General features: G+C 48.1%; 3 protein-coding genes across 3 annotated transcripts; 1 reads left to right on the plus strand and 2 right to left on the minus strand.

The window, feature by feature from the left end:
* LOC8058651 (uncharacterized protein At2g27730, mitochondrial) lies at window positions 11,301–12,643 on the minus strand. The gene is made up of 3 exons (XM_002453889.2): window positions 12,221–12,643; window positions 11,999–12,097; window positions 11,301–11,669 (listed from the first exon to the last, which is right to left on the minus strand). The coding sequence occupies exons 1-3, from the start codon at window positions 12,395–12,397 to the stop codon at window positions 11,643–11,645; spliced, it is 303 nt and encodes a 100-aa protein (XP_002453934.1). The 5' UTR covers window positions 12,398–12,643; the 3' UTR covers window positions 11,301–11,642.
* LOC8059630 (N-carbamoylputrescine amidase) lies at window positions 13,097–17,515 on the plus strand. Its single transcript, XM_002452166.2, has 9 exons — window positions 13,097–13,339; window positions 15,573–15,621; window positions 15,769–15,860; window positions 15,951–16,102; window positions 16,177–16,223; window positions 16,347–16,380; window positions 16,499–16,665; window positions 16,825–16,921; window positions 17,013–17,515. The coding sequence occupies exons 1-9, from the start codon at window positions 13,248–13,250 to the stop codon at window positions 17,177–17,179; spliced, it is 897 nt and encodes a 298-aa protein (XP_002452211.1). The 5' UTR covers window positions 13,097–13,247; the 3' UTR covers window positions 17,180–17,515.
* On the minus strand, window positions 17,863–19,034 carry LOC8058652 (protein FAF-like, chloroplastic). The gene has a single exon (XM_002453890.2). It carries the CDS (start codon window positions 18,774–18,776, stop codon window positions 18,150–18,152), a length of 627 nt encoding a protein of 208 aa, XP_002453935.1. The 5' UTR covers window positions 18,777–19,034; the 3' UTR covers window positions 17,863–18,149.

A 20,010-nucleotide genomic window follows, 5' to 3' on the forward strand; every position in this document is an offset into this window, starting at 1 on the left:
AAATATAAGACCACTGATCTTATGCTGCTGGACAGTGATGTTTTGGATCAAGAGAGCTGAACCTCTTTGGTATTGGGCATAAGCCTCAGTGGGAAGAGGCAGGTGTGGGTATGTGATGTTATTGTGCCATGGACCTTATCGACTGCAATATGTGTCTTTTGCAAAGGAGCAAAGCTCTGGATAGACTAGTTGTAGCACATTGTGGTTCCAAAGATCTAACCAGAAAAAACATGATTTGCCATCTTGAACATTAACCATGGTCATACCTTTAAAAGAATCCAGTAGTTTCAATAAGTCACGCCACCAAAACAAGCCCCTGAAATGATTAGTAAGTCTAGGAAGTCGCCCTTCATTATAATATCTGGCCCATACCAAATGAACCCATAGGATGTCCACGTGATTGAAAAATTTATGCAAAATGCTTGAGGAGAAGACCTCCTTCTTCCTTTGGAATGCAGACCACAGACCAAGTCGCTTTTGGTGGCTTCCTATTATTAGCATCTGAACCCCCGCCAAAGACAGTGCTTGCGATATATTATTTTCTGCTTGATAATTGTTTTAGGTAGAAGATATGTGCTCATGGCAAAAGTTGGTAAGGCCGAGAATACTGCATTGGTAAATTCTAGTCAGCCAGCTTGATTTTAAAAAGATGAGACACTTACCAATCTCCTCTCACATTTTGTAGCTAGGGTCCAGAAGTCTGCAACCGTCGGCTTTGTATTGCTCAGGGGCAAACCCAAATAGGTAAAAGTCAATAAGCCTTTAAAGCGACAGTCTGTGTAGGATCCTGATAAGGGGACTAGCGACTTTGAGAGGAGTCATGGGCGAGGAGAGCGCCCCCCCGCTTGCGTGCGCCGACGCCGAGGCCAACCCCGCCAGCAAGCCGGAGAAGACGGTCCCCACCCCACCGGCCCCGTCTGCGCTGGTGGGGGGCGACGCGGGAGACGAAGCAACCCCGGAGCCACTCGACTGGGGCTCCATTGATGATGAAGACGGTGCCTTTGGCCAAATCTCCCAAGCTGCAAGACTTCAAGATCCAGATCCGACGCTTCCAGATGCTCAGCTACGCCCGCCTATGGAGAAGCTGGGCGAACGCGTGGGGGAGGTAGCCTCCACCACTGCGCCCCCTGCAACCCTGGAAGCCGATGCAGAAGCTGCAAAGCCGCATCTTGCGGGAAGCGACGCGATGGCCAAACAGAGCAAGCATCAAGACACTGCAGCGGCTTCCTCGACTGTGCTAATTTCATCAACTCGGCAACGCTCCTCCAACCACTGCAATGGGGGCACTTATGGCCCTCTGGATCATGGCATCTACACCCAAACTGGCATTCTTCATGGCCGAGATCTGGATCTACTATCAGACGCCGAAATCGACTGGGCGGCAACCTGCCGCTGCGAAGCCAGCTGCTGGCGCTCCCCATGCTGCGCTGGAGCACCGAGCTGGGCTTATTAACACCTCTGCTGCACCGGCGACGCTGCCGGACTCGGACTCCATCGGCATGGCCAAGGTAACCAAGCGGCTTACTCTCCCCAAGTTTGTTGCTTCTGAACTACATCATCCCGAGGCACCGAACGCTCCAATTCGGGGTGTGCCGCTGAGTTATTGCGACGCTGTGCGCTCGCGCCCTCCTACTGCTCGGGTAAATGCCCAGCAGCATCTTCGTCGCCCGCGCGCCAAAACTCGGTGGAGGCCGCTGCTCCTAGAGGGAAAACCCGCTCCGCCGCCGGGCTATAAAACGCCCTTCGCCGGCCGTTGCTACCGCTGCCTTGGCAGAGACCACAAGCTTGCTGAGTGTAGAGATCCCCTCCGCTGCCTAACGTGTCGCGGCAATGGACACCTTGCTCGCGACTGCCCTCTGAAAAAACCCACAATCCGAAACCTCCCAATCCATTCTCGCCTCACCTTCCCCAAGTCATCCATCCACTCTCGTCTTTCCTTCCCCCAGCCCGTTAAACCACCCATTCATAGCCGTCTCGCCTTTCCTCCTCTGCCCCAACCGTCTGCTGCAGCTCCAACCTGCAGCACCAACGCGGAGATGACCTGGTACCCGGGGATGCCGGAGAACCGGCCGGCGGCCGGCAGTGTGGTGGTGCTCACTTCCGCTGCCATGGTCCAGGAGACCACCAGGCTGCGCACCAGGGCTGTGCTGCTTGTGGCACGGAATAGGCCGCACAACATCGACATCACCATTGGCGACGTCTCCAGGGTGGTGGCTGGCTGTGTCTGCATGCCGCCACATGAGATGCGCACCACGCGCCATCGCCCAGAGGACTTCATGATCATCTTCGACGCTGCCCATCAGCGGACCCTGGCGCTCCGGGTGGGGAATGTGCGTGTCAAGGGGGTCCTCTTCAACTTTGTCCCCTGGACAGAGCACGCCCATGGTGGGGATGTCACCTGGTGGTACCACGTCAGGATGGCCATCGAGAACCTGCCGTCACACGCCTGGAACCTGGACGTGCTCAAGGAGATGCTGGGAGAGGTCTGCCTCTTCGACAAGATCGACCGGGCAACATACCGTCAGCAGGCCTCGGACATCCTCTACTGTTGGGCATGGATGTGGTTTCCTGACGCCCTGCCGCGCTCCAAGACGGTCACCTTCTTCTCCAACGGCGCTGGCCAGACACCACCACCATTGGGCACCAGCCAGCAGCCCTGAGAGGTTGCACCACCACCACGTGGCAAGAGCCACAACCTGATCATTCACTTGGACCTGGTGGAGGACTGGAGCCCGCCAAGGGAGCGCACACCAAGCTCGGGCCAAAGTGGGATACCCTCCTCGGTATCCTCCGGGCCAGATGAATGCCCAAGGATCTACAACTTCGACGACTGGCAGCCGGGGGTCCTGGATGGCCTTCATGCGCGCCCAAGGCCTGTGGTGTGCCGGCCCCCCCAAAGAAGCTTCGCCCCCAGCCCCGACGACGACAACGACGATGAGCGCCGACAACGGGACCCCTCCCGCGGCCTTCTGCAGCAGGGCATACAAGCTTTTAGCCTGCTGCGACGCACTGCAGGCTCCAGCAACAACGGTGTGGGGGATCGTCAGCGTACCCGCTCCCCCCCACCATCCCGGCGCTGGGCCCGCGATGCCGAGGATGACGCTGGCCAGGGGAGGGGCAGGCAGCTGGCGCGCGACGCGCATACCTCTCCGCGCAGGCGCGACCCGATGCGACTGGAGGATGCTGACTGGGAGCGACGCCGTTCGCGCTCCCCGCCGGCCAAATCAGCACATACAGATATGCAAGATGCTGCGTTAGGGGCGATTGGCAAGGGTGATCTTGGCTCCGCCCTGTTCTCTGGGACCCTTGTGGCAGCAGAGGAAGCACCTCCCCCACCGCCCAGACACCCAGACCCGATGATGGACTGGTTCAAGGAAACCTGCACTGGAAACATCTGGACTGATATCTCCTGCTCCTTTGGCAACTATGACCCGATGCTTGCCGAGGCAATGGCAGCTTGCTCTATGGCCACGAGCAGGCCTCTATCCTTCTACCCCGACGGCAGTCCTCGAGAGGAGCTCCACTCGCCAGTATACACCCCCAACAGCACCAACTGGGACAAGATTGCTGAGCTTACGGAGGAGGCACAGGCTCTTGGGCTTGGCAATGTGATCCATTTCGGCCCTGGCGTGCAGCGAGAGGACAACGGGCGTCTAATCACCACTGGCATCACTGAGCAGGCTGCAGAGGAGCTGCTGAACGCGCGTAGGGACACGATTGTTAGCAGCATGTTCGTTCCTTGTGAGCAGCCAGTCCTGGCAACTCCATCTGCACACATGCAGCAGGGCAGACCTCCGGGAAGACAAAGGCAACTAAGACCGCAGTGGGCACACTGAGGAGGAGCACCAGGCAGAAGGCAAAGATCTCCTCAGTCCCAGTCTCCAAACGCGCCTCACACCGCCTGATCAAGGCCTTCGGAGTGGCTGGCAACAATGAGCCCATCGGGGATGAGGCCCTCCAGGCATATGTCCAGACCTTTGCCACACCGCTCTCCCCCGAGCACATTGAGGCAGTGCGGCGCCTCACTTCCCTGGACAGTGGTCCGGTGATGGCAGCGACAACTCAGTTGGCAGCGGCAGAAGGGGACCCTGCTGCAAAGGAGTGAGAAGATGACGCTGCCCAGCCAAGAGAGCTTTTTCTAGTCCATGTTAGTTATCCGGGATTTGTCCCCAGCTGTTAGATGTCAATGCCCAGGAGGGCTGTTGAGTGTTGTACCGAGTCTTGTGTGCATGGCAGTTGCCCAGGTTGTGTCCTCTAGTCAGCAGTTGGTAGTAGTATGTGGTGACGGTAAGCGTCGTGCTGGTGCGTGTGGTAGATGCAGTTTCAATGGTCGTGTTGTGGTGGAAAACAAGTATTGGTTCGCTTGGTGTTTGTTCAACAAGTGTATCTGCAACTCAGTGGCTTTAATAGTAGCACCTATGTTGTCCAATGCATAGCAACGATCTCACCATCTTAACCTGGAATGTTCGAGGTTTAAATGATGCAGCACATAGGGAACTGGTCAGAGAAGTGATAATCTGCTCCAAACCGAATATTGTTTGCCTACAAGAAACAAAGATAAGCACTTTCAATCGAAGCCTTGCGTACGAAACACTTGGGCAATGCCTTGACTCTTTCCTTGAGCTTGGTGCACAAGGGACCAGGGGTGGAATCCTGCTTGCTTGGAACTCAGACACCATCTCAGTGTCAAATGCGACCCACAAAACCTTCTCAATCACGGCAACCTTCTCTTCTGTTACTTCTAGCAGCCAATTCATGCTGACAACATGTTATGGCCCAACAGAGGATGGGAGAAAGGAAGATTTCCTGGCTGAGCTACAATCTATCAAGCCTCAGGCGCCTCGGCCTTGGATGATCATTGGTGATTTCAACTTGATTTACCAAGCTGCAGACAAAAGCAATCTGAACCTAAACAGACGGATGATGGGTAAATTCAGAAGGACATTAGACAACTGTGAGCTCATGGAAATAGCACTACAAAACAGGAAATACACTTGGTCAAACGAGAGGGTGAGCCCTACCTTGGTGCGCCTGGATAGGGTATTCTGCAATTCAGACTGGGAAATGGCCTTCCCCAACTTTGGGCTCCACGCCCTGTCAACAGGTGCTTCCGATCACTGCCCGCTACTACTCAATCGACAAGAACAGATCCTAAGGAAGGCTACCTTTAGATTTGAGAATCACTGGATCAAGATCAATGGATTCAGTGAAGTTGTACAGGAGGCTTGGGCCAAGCCACAGCTAGGCTCAGCACACACAGTACTGAGCAAAAAACTGCCTGAGACAGCGAGAGCACTAAGAAACTGGAGCAAACCACTTTTCAGCAATGCTCGCCTACAGCTGCATATTGCCAATGAAGTGATCCTCAGGCTCGACATAGCACAAGAAAGCCGGCAGCTCTCTGAGGCAGAAATAACCCTCAGACATGACTTAAAAATCAGGACGCTGGGACTGGCAGCGCTTGAAAGGAGCAGAAGAAGACAGGCGTCAAGGATCATCAACATCCGGGCTGGCGACGCTTGCACGAGATTCTTTCATTTGAAGATGTCTGCCAGGAAGAGGCGCCAGTACATTCCCGCGCTCAAACGACCTGATGGCTCCTTGGCATGGAACCACGAGGACAAACAACACATCATTCAGGGCTACTTCGATGACCTGATAGGGAAGAAAGCTAATAGAACATCCACACTGCACTGGCCAGAACTACAGCTAGCGCCACTGCAACAAATCCCAGGCCTGGAACTGGACAGACCATTCACAGAAGGTGAGATCGAGTATGCTGTCAAGATCCTGCCCTCAGAAAAGGCACCTGGCCCAGATGGCTTCACCAGTGATTTCTATAAGCACTGCTGGCAGATCATCAAGGCTGACATCCTTAGCGCTTTCCACTCCTTCCACATACAACACTGTGGCACCCTCAACCGACTTAACCAAGCCCAAGTGGTGCTCATCCCAAAGGTGGAAGTGGCAGCAGAACCAAAAGATTTCAGACCGATAAGCCTAATCCATTCCTTTGCAAAACTACTAACTAAGGTACTGTCAATCAGGCTGGCAGCATACATTGACAAGCTCATCTCCAAATCCCAAACTGCTTTCATCAAAAAAAGATGCATTCAGGAGAACTTCATGTATGTAAGAGGTCTGGCGAGGTACTACCACAGAACAAAAACACCGGCATGCCTAATCAAACTAGACATAACTAAGGCCTTTGACTCGGTCTCTTGGGAGTATTTACTCGAGCTGCTACAGAAAAGAGGATTTCCCACCAGATGGCTTGACTGGCTGGCAGCCATCCTCAGGTCATCAACCTCCTCCATCCTCCTCAATGGCTGTCCGGGTAACAGCATAGCGCACAGAAGAGGGCTCAGGCAGGGTGACCCTCTGTCACCCTACCTCTTCATCCTAGCTATTGATGTGCTTAACAACATATTTGATATAGCCACACAACAAGGATACTTATCGCCCCTGAAAGGAAGGCATGCGAAGCTGCGGATCTCAATGTATGCAGACGATGCTGTCATTTTCACTAACCCAACGAATGAGGACATTTCTTGCATCATGGAGATCATGAACGCATTTGGCGAAGCAACTGGGTTGAAAATCAACATGCAGAAGAGCACCATAGCACCAATTAGATGCGTTGACATCAATTTAGATGCGGTGCTACAAAATTTCCCAGGACCAAGAGTCTGCTTCCCAGTCAAATACTTAGGATTGCCGCTAACGCTCGGAAGGTTAAGAATGGCTCACCTACAGTACATCATCGACAGAGCCAAAGGCAAGGTTGCCGGATGGCAAGGACGCTTAGTCAATGTAGCTGGGAGAAGAGAATTGGTGCGGTCAGTCCTTAGCTCACTACCTGTTTATTTGATGACGGTCATTAAACCTCCTAAGAACTTCCTGAGGGAGCTAGACAAACTGAGAAGAAGATTCCTATGGGCAGGTGACCACGAACTCACTGGTGGAAAGTGTAAAGTGGGCTGGTTCAAGGTATGCACGCCAACTGTTAGTGGAGGCCTAGGTATTGTAGAATTGGAGAAGTTCAGCAGAGCCCTACGACTAAGGTGGTTGTGGTTCTCCTGGGAAGACACAGAAAGACCATGGAAAGACATGCAGATGCCAGTGGACAAGGATGACATAGCACTCTTCAATGCTGCAACCAGAATTGAACTGGGAAATGGTGCTAAGGCTACCTTCTGGACCTCGCGCTGGCTGCAAGGTGAGGCTCCTGCAACCCTATTCCCAACACTCTTTAACCACAGCAGAAGGAAAAACAGATCAGTTGTCGAAGCGCTAACCAATGACAAATGGATCCAAGATGTCGACCATAGTATGACACAGCGGACAATTGCAGAATTCGTGGCCTTATGGCGGCGCCTTCAAAACATCACACTCCTCCCACTGCAGGAAGACAGGATCATTTGGCTGCACACTACTAATGGGCAATATACTGCAAAATCAGCATATGACCTGCAATTCGCAGGCACAACTAAGTCACTGGCTGCAGAGAACACCTGGCGAACGAAAGCACCGCCAAAATGCCGCTTCTTTGTCTGGTTGATGCTCCAAAACAGAATTTGGACAGCTGCACGTTTACAGCTCAGAGAATGGCCCAATGAATATTTCTGTCAGCTCTGCGTTAGAAACTTAGAGACCACCTCCCATCTATTCCAGGAATGCAAGTTCTCAAGAATGATCTGGGATAAGGTCAGCACATGGACTGGGGCAGTGAATCTCAAACCGTCTAATTGGGGATGCATAGATGATATGGAACAATGGTTCGTGAACATGGGGAACAGCAATAACAATGAAGTGAGAGATGGGATACGCTCCATAGTCATTCTGACTATCTGGGAAATATGGAGAGAACGAAACAACCGTGTTTTCAACAATTTCTGCAGCACGCCGAGCCAAGTACTAAGTACAATCCAGGATGAAGCTAAAACATGGATACGATCAGGGAACAAAGGCCTACAAACTCTGCTGCCAACGTTTGTACCTTTAGGGCCTCACCTCTCATGAGTAGCACTTTTCTTTCTAAGACCAGTAGGCTCCTCTGCATTTGTAATCTAGTCTGTAATTAGTAGGGGTGTTATGGCCTCCAGAAAATGCGAGGCCACAAAAACTTGTAAATAGCTCTTGTAACTATTATTCTCTCCACTTATCAATGAAAGCCGGTAACGGATCTTTCGAAAAAAATAAGCCTTTACAGCAACCAAAAGCAGCAGCAAGATAGACAATTTGTTTCAAATAACTAGCTCATAAGTTACCATTTAGTTGGGATACAAGCTAGATCAATTCATGCCCCTACTGTTGTAAAAAAAAAGGCTAGATTGGTTCGTAGTAAAGTCCATTTAAATTTGTTTTATTATATCTTACCTTTTCTCCAAAAAGCTTACTCATTCCGTTCATCATTACTACACATCTCGTTTGTTGAGAAGTTTTTTTATTTTAACTAAATATATAATTTTATAATAAATAGAGCAACTTTAAAAGATTTTTTACATCTTTTCTTAATAACATTCTGTTTAATTGGATCTCCAAGCCAAAGATAGAGGGCTGGATAACTCTCTAGAGAGCACGTAATAAGATATAAAAAAATTATTGAAGGGTAACAAAATAGAGAAGGTCAATGGATAAGAGGAACGGAGGCGACTGATTATGGGATTTCCCGGTTACAGCTTGAACTGGATTCATCCGTACTGAAGAAGGCTCTCCAATCAAAATTGATGGACTTGTCTCTATGAGTGGTATGCTGATCAAAGACACACGGGACCTCGTAGTCCAACATTTTGGTATGCTGATCAAAGACACGCGGGACCTCGTGGTCCAATATTTCTGTGTGCAGTGATGTCTTTTTAGCACACGAGCTAGCTCGAATGGATATGAGTTGGAACCAGGGGAATCTCATGTTTGGAAGAACCCCTAACAGAGCTTGTAAAAATTTTAATGTCTCACAACTCTTTCGGTCAAATGAATTCAATAACAAGGCCATAGAGCCAACGAATAGTATCAAAAAAATATAAGCATTATTTTACTCAAAATGATGAATGATCTTATGAATTTAGAAAAAAAAACTTTTGATGATGCTCTTAAAAAGTATCATCAATATTTATACCTTTGGATAAGTTTATTATAAAATACTTATTGGTTAAACTAAAGAAAGTTAGAACTTATCGAGAAGTAGAGGATTTGTTTTAACGAAGGGACTATATTATTCATTATTATTGTATTTATACCCTTCCTGAGATAGCTAATTGTGATTCTACCCTCGTTTTTCGCGATCTTGTGTTTTTACCCTTGTTTTGTAAAAACGAAGCTCCAGTTTACCCCTACTCTGTTATCAGGCAGTAACGGTGTTAACTTTGTCTTTTTAGGACAACTTTGCCCTTGCAAAAATACCCCTACTTTTCTTGTATGCATTGTGATTTTACCCCTGTTTTTTTTTTAAAAAAAAATTTGGCAGCAACATTACACAACTTGTTATATATAATTCCACACAACAAGCAAATATAGATAGATATGAGTACCAAATATATCCATATAACACAGTCATCTACCATCCAATATAAATCCAACAAAAGCTACCCATCATCCAACATAAGTCCAACAAAAGGCTTCTATCATCATAAGTCCAACAAAAGCACTAATAGTGAGATATTACAAGTTAATTGTCACACTATTCCTAACAATGCAGCCAGCCTCCCTCCTCTTCCTCGTGTTCCAGCCCCTTGTACTCCACTTCTAGGTCGTCCACTTGCACTTCTTCCTCTTCCTCTTCCTCTTCCTCTTCCTCTTCCTCTTGTTGCAGCCCCTTCTATTCCACTCTCACTCTCAGGTGCTGCACTTGCACTTCTTCCTCTTCCTCTTCCTCTTCCTCTTGTTGTAGCCCCTTCTATTTCACTCTCACTCTCAGGTGCTGCACTTGCACTTCTTCCTCTTCCCCTTCCCCTTCCCCTTCCCCTTCATCAGAATCAGAGGATGCAGCCAAGTCACTGTCATAGCTACTATCACTTGCTGCCACAAGTGAATCAGTGTCAGAATGTATGTCCTCCTCAACTCCTACTCCCTCCTCAACTCCTACACCCTCCTCAACTCCTACACTCTCCTCAACTCCTACACTTGTGGATTTCTTGTTTTTGGTGGCTCCCTTTTTGGTGGATGTGGGTCGTTTAGCAGTTTGTGTCTCATAGGTGGGCACTCTATTCCTCACAGAAGGATGGCATCTACGTTTTGTAGGAGAAAACTGCAAAGGACCCTCAAAATCATTAATCTGGGCAGTAATGTACACCTTTCCCTTCTCTTTATTCAGTTCAAACCACTCAAGCAACTGCTCATCACTTTTAATCTCGATAGAACCTCCACTGAAAATAAACCACTCAAGCACCTGCTCATCAGTTCTAATCTCAGTACAATCTGCACTAAAAATATCCTCCATTGCACGCCACAAAGTTATGTGCTGTCTTGTACCCCACAGATAGTGCTTAGCTATGAAATCAATTAGTTGCAAAAGGTTGAAGCTATGCATGTCAACAGATACAGTAGGCAAGGTTCTGCCCATTTGGTGTGATTTTGGTCCCTCATCAGGCAAACTCAAAAAAGACATAACCCTAACAACCAGATCCAAATTCATCTGACTTTGCCTACGAATTAGAGTAATTGAAACCAAAATTAGTGCCATTGCCTGAAGCCCAACATCAATTCGTCGGATTCAGAGGTCCAAAGAGGCTACCTGCTTGCCTTGCCTGAACCACCGTCGGTAGGAGGCTCCATGGCACCTGAACCACCGTCGGGAGGAGGCTCCATGGCCACCGCCTGCTTCACGTGTGGGGGTGCCGCGTCTGCGGGGAGGCCGCTGCCTGCTGGATTGCCTGCTCGCGCGCCAGGAGCCGCGCGCCTGCCCCGACCCTGCCGCGACCCCGCCTGGAGCCGCGCGCCTGCTGCTGCGCCCGCGCACGGCCGCCGGCTGACCGCCGCTCGCGCCTGCCGGGAGTCCGCCGCTCGCGTCGGGAGTCCGCCCGCCGCCGGCTGACCGCCGCTAGCGCCCTGCTCTTCCCTCTCGCCGCTCGACGGTGCCTAGGGTTACGGCGGCGCCGTGCGGGACTCAGCGCGTCCGCGTGACGGACTGAGCGTACTGAAACCGCGTGACGGGTTTATTTCTGGTGTGTCCAAGGGGCCAAGGGCATTTCCGTCCATTCGGCTTTTTCAATAGTGGCAGCCTCATTTTCTCATTTATTTTAAATCAAAGTAACTAACGGAATGGAAAACAGGGGTAAACTGAGGCTTTGATGTAACAGAGCGAGGGTAAAAACACAAGATCGTGAAAAACGAGGGTAGAATTACAATTAGCTATCTCAGGAAGGGTATAAACACAATACCCCCATAGATAAACTGTGTACATATAAGAGGCTCAAGGGCGCCTCCATTTGCACCGACAAGACAAAACCTACAAACAAAGTTCACAACAGTGACAGGGGCTACACACGACGAGCAGAAGTTATAAGAGATCAAACATTCCTCTCAATTTCTGAGTACAACAGTGCATGGAGAGGAGTCTGTTTCCATGTAGTACTTGTCATCAGTAGTATCCACACCATCACAAAGTTCACAGCTCACAGGAGTATCGATCTGATGTGTGGCGATCAGCTCGGATGAGCCTCCTCACCCTTCTGCAAACAACCCAACAAGAACACGCACATAAATGATCAACACGAATGTCAGAGGCCAGCAAACATTGTAGACAGAAATCATAATCAGGTTGGTATAGTAAGATAAGATCCGACGTTTAGAGCATCTCCGGTGAAATGAGAAAACTCCCAACAAAGTTGGTAGCAAAATTATTGGAGGAGTTCAAAAAAATAAAATTATGGAAACTTGGAGGCCTACTGCTCCGGCAGGCGGCAGAGTGGGGAAAAAAATCCACCCAAAATGGCAGTTTTTATTTTTTTTTCCTCATCGGAGAAGGAGACGAGAACGGAGGATACTGTTATTTACTCACCTTCTTGTCGCCTTTGGCGGCGGCGGCCCTCTTGGCCGCCTCGGCCTTGGCCTTGTCCTCCTTCCTCCTCAGCTTCTCCAGCTTCTCCCGCTCCATCTTCTGCTTACTCAGATCAACCCCGAACCAAATCAAGTTATTAGCACAATCAAATTCGAAACCATCACACCGCTGATCAATTAATCAGTCAGTCAGTCAGCAGTGGGCAACCCATCGCCACCGTACCTGTATGTAGACGTTCTCGGCGGCGCGCTCCTCCTCGCTGAGCACCCTGCCGGAGGCCTTGTCGCTGAAGTAGCGCGACACGCGGGCGCCGCCGCCGCCTACGCCTTCCATGCTCCTCGCCACGGCCGCCCACGCAGGCAGAGCAGTAACCCTCACCACGGCCCTTCTTGTAGCCATCCCCCGGTTTCTCACCCACGGTATCTTCTTGCTCCGCAAGCAGAGCAGAGCTCGCTTCCTCCCCGGGAACACACACACACGACCACGTCGACACGCTGCCGGTGACACTACTAATCGGATCGGTTCTCGTCGACTATTTCTAGTACAACGCCGCCCTCGGCCTTATCTCCATTTCTACTAGGAGGGTCTGTCAGTGTCAGGCGAGGCTCCGAACCTGCCAGATTCTCATGTGAGTCAAGGATAAGGATGAGCCGAAGAGCGAACACGGTTTTATGAAACCGCGACTATAGGCTGTTTTTGTTGTCACCTAAATTTTTTTTCCTCAAATCATATCAAATATATATATATATTAAATATTAATTTAAAAATAATTAACTATACAATTTAAATATATATTTTATAAAAGAATCTTCGAAATCTAATTAATTGATAGCTAGATTAGATATTAATTTATAATTGCAAATATGCTACAATATTTATAATTTTTTTTCCGAACTAAATAAGGAATAAGGCTACGTAATCCTTCCTATGTGGGCTCATAATGCTCCACTGGCCCAACCAAGCCCATCAAAGTTGGACCGACTTCCCATGAGCAGGACGGAGATCGTGGCATGGGCGACGGAGCAGATGGGAGGGATGTGGGCATGGGTCGCGGCCCACATGAAAGAAGAACCAAGACAAGTCAACAACGGTAGGCCCCATTCCTCAAGGCGGCGCCTTTTTCTCCTACTTTTTCTCTGCCTGAAACCACAGCAGCAGCAGCGGCGGCCGCCAAAGCCCCCAAGGAAGGGAAGGGAGGTGAGGGGTAGGTGAAGTGGGAGTGGGAAGACGCGCGGAGGGGAGGACGAGCATGGCTGCGGCCGCGGGGAGGAAGGTGGCGGTCGCCGCCGTGCAGTTCGCCTGCACCGACGTCGAGGCGGAGAACGTCGCCACCGCCGAGAGGTATGCTATTGCCCGCCCGAGGCGGCCCGCCGACATCCCTAGTTAACCCCCGCCACCGATTCCCTCCCCAAGGAACCAAAATCGTAGCCGTAGTCGCGGTCTCGCAGACGTTGAAGTTTGCTGGAGTTGTTGTGATGCCTACCTCTTAACCTGCTCAGTAGCACGTGATCCTGGTGTTGCCGGCTGCTGCTAACAAGGCCACAAGGGGTCGATTTGTGATGATTTTATACTGAAATCTGCATTCAGTGCGCACTCCTAGTAGGCTAGTACTTGATTTGCACGCAGGAGTTTGCTTTCAGTAACCTCTGATTGATTCTGCAGTCTTTATTTTACCATCAAATATCTATCCTGATAACCAATTCCATAGTAACCTAGTACGGTCCCTAGTAGTATCTTCTAATGTAATTTGGATTTGCTGTAAATTTTTTAGGACAAAATCACCTCAAACAAAATTATAACAATCTTATATATTAACTGCTGTGTATCTGCACATTGGATTTCTCTGCATTCTTCCTTGGATCGGACAACCCTGTCAGCTACTTTATTCTCAATTCCATTCTTTTTTTTTCTGTCGGTTACTTTATTCTTGCAGTGAATTATTGAGGCATCTGCTTTGGTGTTTGGATTCGGTTATGTACCTTGAGATGTTGTGCTTTTTGTTAATACAATAAAAGTACACACATTTATGTATTAATCCTTCAATACAATCTTACATAACCATTTGTATCAGCTACTTTATCCTCATTTATGCATTTCTGATGGCTTCTTGGGGAATCCCAATGACAAGTTAAGTGATCTATTTCTAACGTTCAGTTGTTGGGATTTGGTTACTTATGCTACAAGATCTGCTATATTCTAGTACAGTAAAGTGCAAGTCCGTTTCCAAGTTTGTTTCTGTATTGGTAGAGCAAGTACAATAATGGGCTTAAAGCCAAGCTAATGCTGATGTGGAGGATAGAAGAGAGGAGAGAGATGATAGCTTGGCTCTTATGTAAGCACCAAGCTGGGCACGGATGCATATGTAATAGTGGGCCCAAATAACAAGTGTTGTGAGAAGGAATAGGAAAGAGAAGATGTTTTAGAGACAAGTATGAGACAACTTATTGTATAACTTGGCTCTAATCACTTGGCTTATAGCCAAGCACTTGGCTCTATTATTGACCTTGCTCGTATGGTGGCCACTGCAAAAACATGCAAACTACTGTGGACTTGGTTACTCTGTCTACATTTTAGCCAATGGTGCTGTTCTAATTTCTAGCTGCTGCGTTAAAACCGAAGCACATCTTTGTAAATTAGGAACGATATGCTTATTGAGTCAGTTTTCCACCCTTTGCAGTGTTAACTCTTCTGCCACTTTTCTATGGAGCTACGTTGCCAGGATTCTATTTTTCAATAGTTACAGTGCTGTTCCAAAAAAGGAAAACCTGGTTGGATGCTACAGTTACATTGTGCTATGCTTTGTTTTGATTATATATTTTAGTGAAAAAAAGAAAACTCGGAATTCCAAAATTTGTCTTGTCTTTACTTCATTTGCAATTCTCTTGCACCTCATGTGGGTACATCATAACAACAGTATGCTTTATCTTGCTGAATGGAATTTCTTGAACTTACTCTGTTTCACTTTCTGTTACTCTGCTTTGCTACTTCATTTCCATACATGTAGCATAGTTGAAGTCATAGCTTTACTTGAGTGCATTGGTGTGTTGCAAAGCTATTCTATAGTTATGAGCTTAGTAGATGTTCTAAATTTTTAGTTTTTTATTATTTCTTTTGATCTAGTACTCACCATTAGTGTCAATTCGTCTTTCATTTACTCTCACTACCATTGATCGAAAAAAATTACTCTCACTGCCATTCTCAGCTGGACAGTCGTCAGCCACAAGTTTTACAACTTTTTATTGGTCACTATTACATCCTCTTGTGGGTTCAAAATTCAACAGTTTTAGAACTTACTTTTACAAGATTTAGAATTAGAAATATATTCTGACTACCCTAGAAAAGTTAAACATCCACGATTGGAATAAATTTACCTAAAATGACAGGGAATACATGCTTTTCAGTTTTAGCTATCGCTCTGTTTTTTCTTTGGTTTTTTTGCTCAAATGCGCTGGAGAGCATTGCATTAAAGAAGAAAGTATGATGTACAGCACCCAGCACACACCCACATGCACCCAAATTTAAATTACATCGCTGAAAAACCATGAAACTTAGGGACTGATCGCTTGTTTTACAGGTTGATTAGGGAAGCACACAAGAAAGGTGCAAAGATTGTACTCATTCAGGTAAATTTATATGATAGCTATGGATCATCAAGATTTTAACTGCAATGCTTCTTTTTAAAACTGGAAGCAGAAAGGGCATAGTAGTTTGAACAGATATTCTCATTTCCGTTTTCCTTAAGTTTTTCATTTTATCTCTCAATGTCCTAGGAATTGTTTGAGGGGCACTATTTCTGTCAAGCTCAAAGGATGGATTTCTTTCGGCGCGCTAAGCCTTACAAAGGCAATCCAACTATTATAAGGTAGACCTTGTTCCTGTCAGCAGTCAATAAATGCATGTATTCTATTTCTTTGGCATTTACATGTGCAGCTTTGCCCCTCATGGTCCATAGGATGCAACAGCTTGCTAAGGAGTTGGAAGTTGTGATACCTGTCAGTTTTTTCGAAGAAGCAAACAATGCACATTATAATTCGGTGGCCATTATTGATGCTGATGGCACTGATCTTGGACTCTATCGCAAGTCACACATTCCAGATGGACCAGGTAAGGTCAATAGTCTTTTCCTGTTCTGCTATAGATTGGGTTATCTCATCTAAAAAGCTGCTTCTGTTTGTCAGGTTATCAAGAGAAGTTCTATTTCAACCCAGGTGACACTGGCTTTAAGGTGATTCCTGTTCTCTAACTCTTGTATATTCCTGACAAAAAATATAGATATATATGATGTGACTTTTACTGTCCTTGATATCAGCAAAAGTCAACTTAAATGCATTTACTGCTATTGATGCAGGCTTTCAAAACCAAGTATGCCACGATTGGTGTTGGTAAGTTATGCAGTGATACAGGCTCTTATTTAGTTGATTTACTACAGTAGCACTAATAGTAATTAATAATGCAACATAATATCAATTATAACTAATGCCATCATTCTTGACCTTGTAGGAATCTGCTGGGATCAGTGGTTTCCAGAGTGTGCAAGAGCAATGGCACTTCAGGGGGCTGAAATACTGTTCTATCCCACTGCAATTGGATCTGAACCCCAGGATGGTAACCTGGATTCCCGTGAACATTGGAAGCGAGTTATGCAAGGCCATGCTGGTGCCAACTTGGTACTGTTTGTTGTTTACTTGTTTTGTATAAGTTCATGATGCACTATGACCTTCATTGAGGAACCACAAAGATGTTTCTTTTTTTGTTGTTCCTCTAAGTGACACGGGTGAAACAGCCATTTCTCTGGTCGCGTTATGATTTCAGCTTGAATTATCCAGGTCCCTCTAGTTGCTTCCAACCGGATTGGCAGAGAAACTGTTGAGACTGAGCATGGCAAGAGCACGATAACCTTCTATGGGAATTCCTTCATTGCAGGTAATCTAGTTGTGTATATCTTTATACCGGTAGATAGAAGGGTTAAAAGTCAAAAACACGATTTCAATTGAAAATATGTGTTTCTCTGCAGGACCAACTGGAGAAATAGTGAAGCTTGCTAACGACAAAGACGAGGAAGTGCTGGTGGCAGAGTTTGACTTGGATGAGATCAAGTCGATTAGGCATGGTTGGGGGATATTCAGAGACCGGCGCCCTGAATTGTACAAAGTGCTATTGACGTTGGATGGCGAGAAATAATCATAAGCTCCAATCTCGTGTGTGTGGTTATCTATCCTTGAAAAGGATAAGGGCTCAGGGCTCCACAATAATGGGAAGGCACCAGCAGGCTCCACTGAGTGCTGCCACCACATCAATGGTAGTTTTTCTCCTTCCTTTCCCTGTCCAACAATGCTTTGCCTGCATTTGTACAAGCCATCTGGGTGCTTTGTGATATTTCTCCATTTCATATTCAGCAGAATATATCCTTTTCATGCAATGTAATCCTATGGCAGAGGAAAATTCAGAGCTCCATTTCATAATTGCACCAATGATTCCTTGTTATACTCTGATTTATGGTAGCATTAGTCTATCAAAGTAGGAGGGTCATAGTACTTGGCAGAAGGTGCAGAATCAGCATATTTGATTCCAAATGCCATTCGTGATGGCTTTAACTGTCAGCCGTCAACTAACTTTGACATGTGACCTGTACCTTTTCCATCAACAAAGCTCAGGATTCTTGTGAACTCTGTCGTCTGTGAGACCCTAAAGTGCTCTGCATCAGAAAAATGTAATGCCAGGATTCTGACTTTCTGCTAGGGTACAAGTGCCACGCTAATACGTACTAGCTTATTGGTTTCTGTACTTGGTTAAGGTTCGTTTTTTTGTACTTGGTTAAGGTTCTGGACAAGAGTGTTTTTCCTTTGTTGATTCCTGCCACAAAGTCATTGAACTGCCTCACTAGCTTATATTGCAAAACCCTAGCAATAGACTGGATGATTAAACACTGATGAGGAAGCAGTGAAGATAAATTCCGCTATATTTACATCTCTCTGCAAGGGGCGAAAGACAAACTCTAGTCGTGTGGAATTTGTTGACGAACGATGATTAAACCTGCCTCGGAGCCGAAAATCTAAAACCCTGAACTAGTCGTACTCGGTTCACCTGCTGCGTTTTCTTTTTCTCTGGCGCCATTGCATCTGCTGGAAGCTGGATCTTGGTGGCCCTGTGCCTACTGGCATTCGTCCTCGTCGTCGTCGGGTTGGGGCTGGGCGTACTGGAGCTTGAACCGGCCGTCCTCCCGGCGCGCCTGGAGCAGCTCCCGTGACGGTATCCTGACCTCGCGCAGCACGAGGCGGCCGTCCTCCCGCTGTGGCCGGAGGTAGAGCCACGGCTTCCCGCCGGCCCCGATCAGCGAGATCGGGGGCGGGAACGACGGCCGCCTGGCGCTCCTCGCCCTCCCTGCTGCCGGCTCCCCATCACCTGATCCTCCGTCACGATGCTGCTGCTGCCACCACTTGCACGGCAGTACTGCATGCCCGACGACGTCGTCGACGCAGGCGGCGACGTCGTCGGTGAGGTCGCTGAGATCGATGTCGCCGGAGCTCTCGGAGCCGAGGCCCTCGGTGCAGATGTCGAGGTGGTGCGACGACAGGAAGGACGACGGGGGCACCTTGGACGACGGCGGTCGTGGCAGTGGGAGCGGCGGCGGAGGAGGAGGAGGCGCCGGCGCCGGCGCCGGGTCTGCTGTTTGCTTGACGACGACGGTGCCATCGACGTCGGAGAAGAGAACCTGCGCCGCCGCCCGCCCGCCGCCCGCCTGCTGGTGGTAGCCGTAGGCGCATGCCGTCGCGGCCATGCACGGCGCCGCCCGCCCGCGCGCGCGTGGTGAGGCGAAGTCGCCCTCGTCTTTTGTGGTGGTGGTGGTGGTGGTGGTGGTGGGGTTGAGATCACGTCCAGAGTTATAGGGGCGAGGCGATATGGGAGGCGGGACTCGTGGCCGCGTCTTGGGACGCCTTCAAGAGGAGCGGTGGCGAGTGGCGGCTACGGACGGCGCTCCCCTGGCCCCTGGCCCCCTGGACCTGCTGCTACCCCTGCGCGCGGGGCAGCGGCCAGCCCCGCCGATTGGATGGATGGATGGATGGGTGGGTTGGACACTTTCTCTAGCTCGCTTGTTTACTTCCTAGAAAATTTTGCAAAATTTTTCATATTTTCTGTCAAATCGAATCTTTGGACACATGCATAGAATATTAAATATAGACGAAAATAAAAACTAATTGCATAGTTTGGTCGAAATTGACGAGACGAATCTTTTGAACCTACTTAGTGCATGATTGAATAATATTTATCAAATACAAACGAAAGTGCTACCGTACCTGTTTTGCAAATTTTTTTGAACTAAACAAGGCCTAGATCGGCCCGCCCTGCTGGATTCCAGGGGTGGAAAATCGCGTGCACACACAAGAGTTGGCACGACGACGGATCCATTCCATCCGTTTGATTGAGCGGTTTATTTCTATCTTCGGCGCGGCAGCAAATTTGATTACCTTGAGATCGGCAGTATTTCGCGCAGTTTGACCAGCGCCTTGCACGCGTTCTGCTGTGCAGCACCATGTCGAATTAGGCTAGTCTATTTCGTAAAAAGTGTTATGCACATTAAATATGATGTCACATAAGTAAAATTGCTGATTCGGTAGGATTATTAAATGAAAAAGTTTCATCAGATGAGAGCAGGTACTATAATAGGCTTATAGTCAAGCTAATGCTGATGTGGAGGGGGAGAAGAGAGATGATAGCTTGGTTGTCATGTAAGCATCAAGTTGGGCACAGATGTATAGGTAGTGATGGGCCCAAATAACAGGTGTTGTGAGAAGAAATAGGAAAAAGAAGATATTTTAGTAACAAGTATTGTGATGATAGCTTGGCTCTAATCACTTGGCTTATAGCCAAGTACTTGGCTCTATTATTGACCTTGCACTAAGAGGAGTTTCATCCTAAAACTCATGTGCCTCGGTTACCTAGTTTATAGTCTTGGTAACTACTACGTAACCGAGCTATGAAACTATGCATTGAGACTGACCTTAGCAAGTGAT

Source organism: Sorghum bicolor, chromosome 4 (genome assembly GCF_000003195.3).
Source record: "Sorghum bicolor cultivar BTx623 chromosome 4, Sorghum_bicolor_NCBIv3, whole genome shotgun sequence".
NCBI lineage: Eukaryota > Viridiplantae > Streptophyta > Magnoliopsida > Poales > Poaceae > Sorghum > Sorghum bicolor.

Coding starts and splice junctions, on each gene's coding strand:
- LOC8058651 (XM_002453889.2), bottom strand. CDS start 12,397: ATGGCTACAAGAAGGGCCGTGGTGAGGGTTACTGCTCTGCCTGCGTGG. Junction 12,098..12,220: donor CCGAGAACGTCTACATACAG/GTACGGTGGCGA, acceptor CTGAGTAAGCAG/AAGATGGAGCGGGAGAAGCT. Junction 11,670..11,998: donor CCGCCAAAGGCGACAAGAAG/GTGAGTAAATAA, acceptor GGTTGTTTGCAG/AAGGGTGAGGAGGCTCATCC.
- LOC8058652 (XM_002453890.2), bottom strand. CDS start 18,776: ATGGCCGCGACGGCATGCGCCTACGGCTACCACCAGCAGGCGGGCGGC.
- LOC8059630 (XM_002452166.2), top strand. CDS start 13,248: ATGGCTGCGGCCGCGGGGAGGAAGGTGGCGGTCGCCGCCGTGCAGTTC. Junction 16,103..16,176: donor ACACATTCCAGATGGACCAG/GTAAGGTCAATA, acceptor TCTGTTTGTCAG/GTTATCAAGAGAAGTTCTAT. Junction 16,224..16,346: donor CAGGTGACACTGGCTTTAAG/GTGATTCCTGTT, acceptor CTATTGATGCAG/GCTTTCAAAACCAAGTATGC.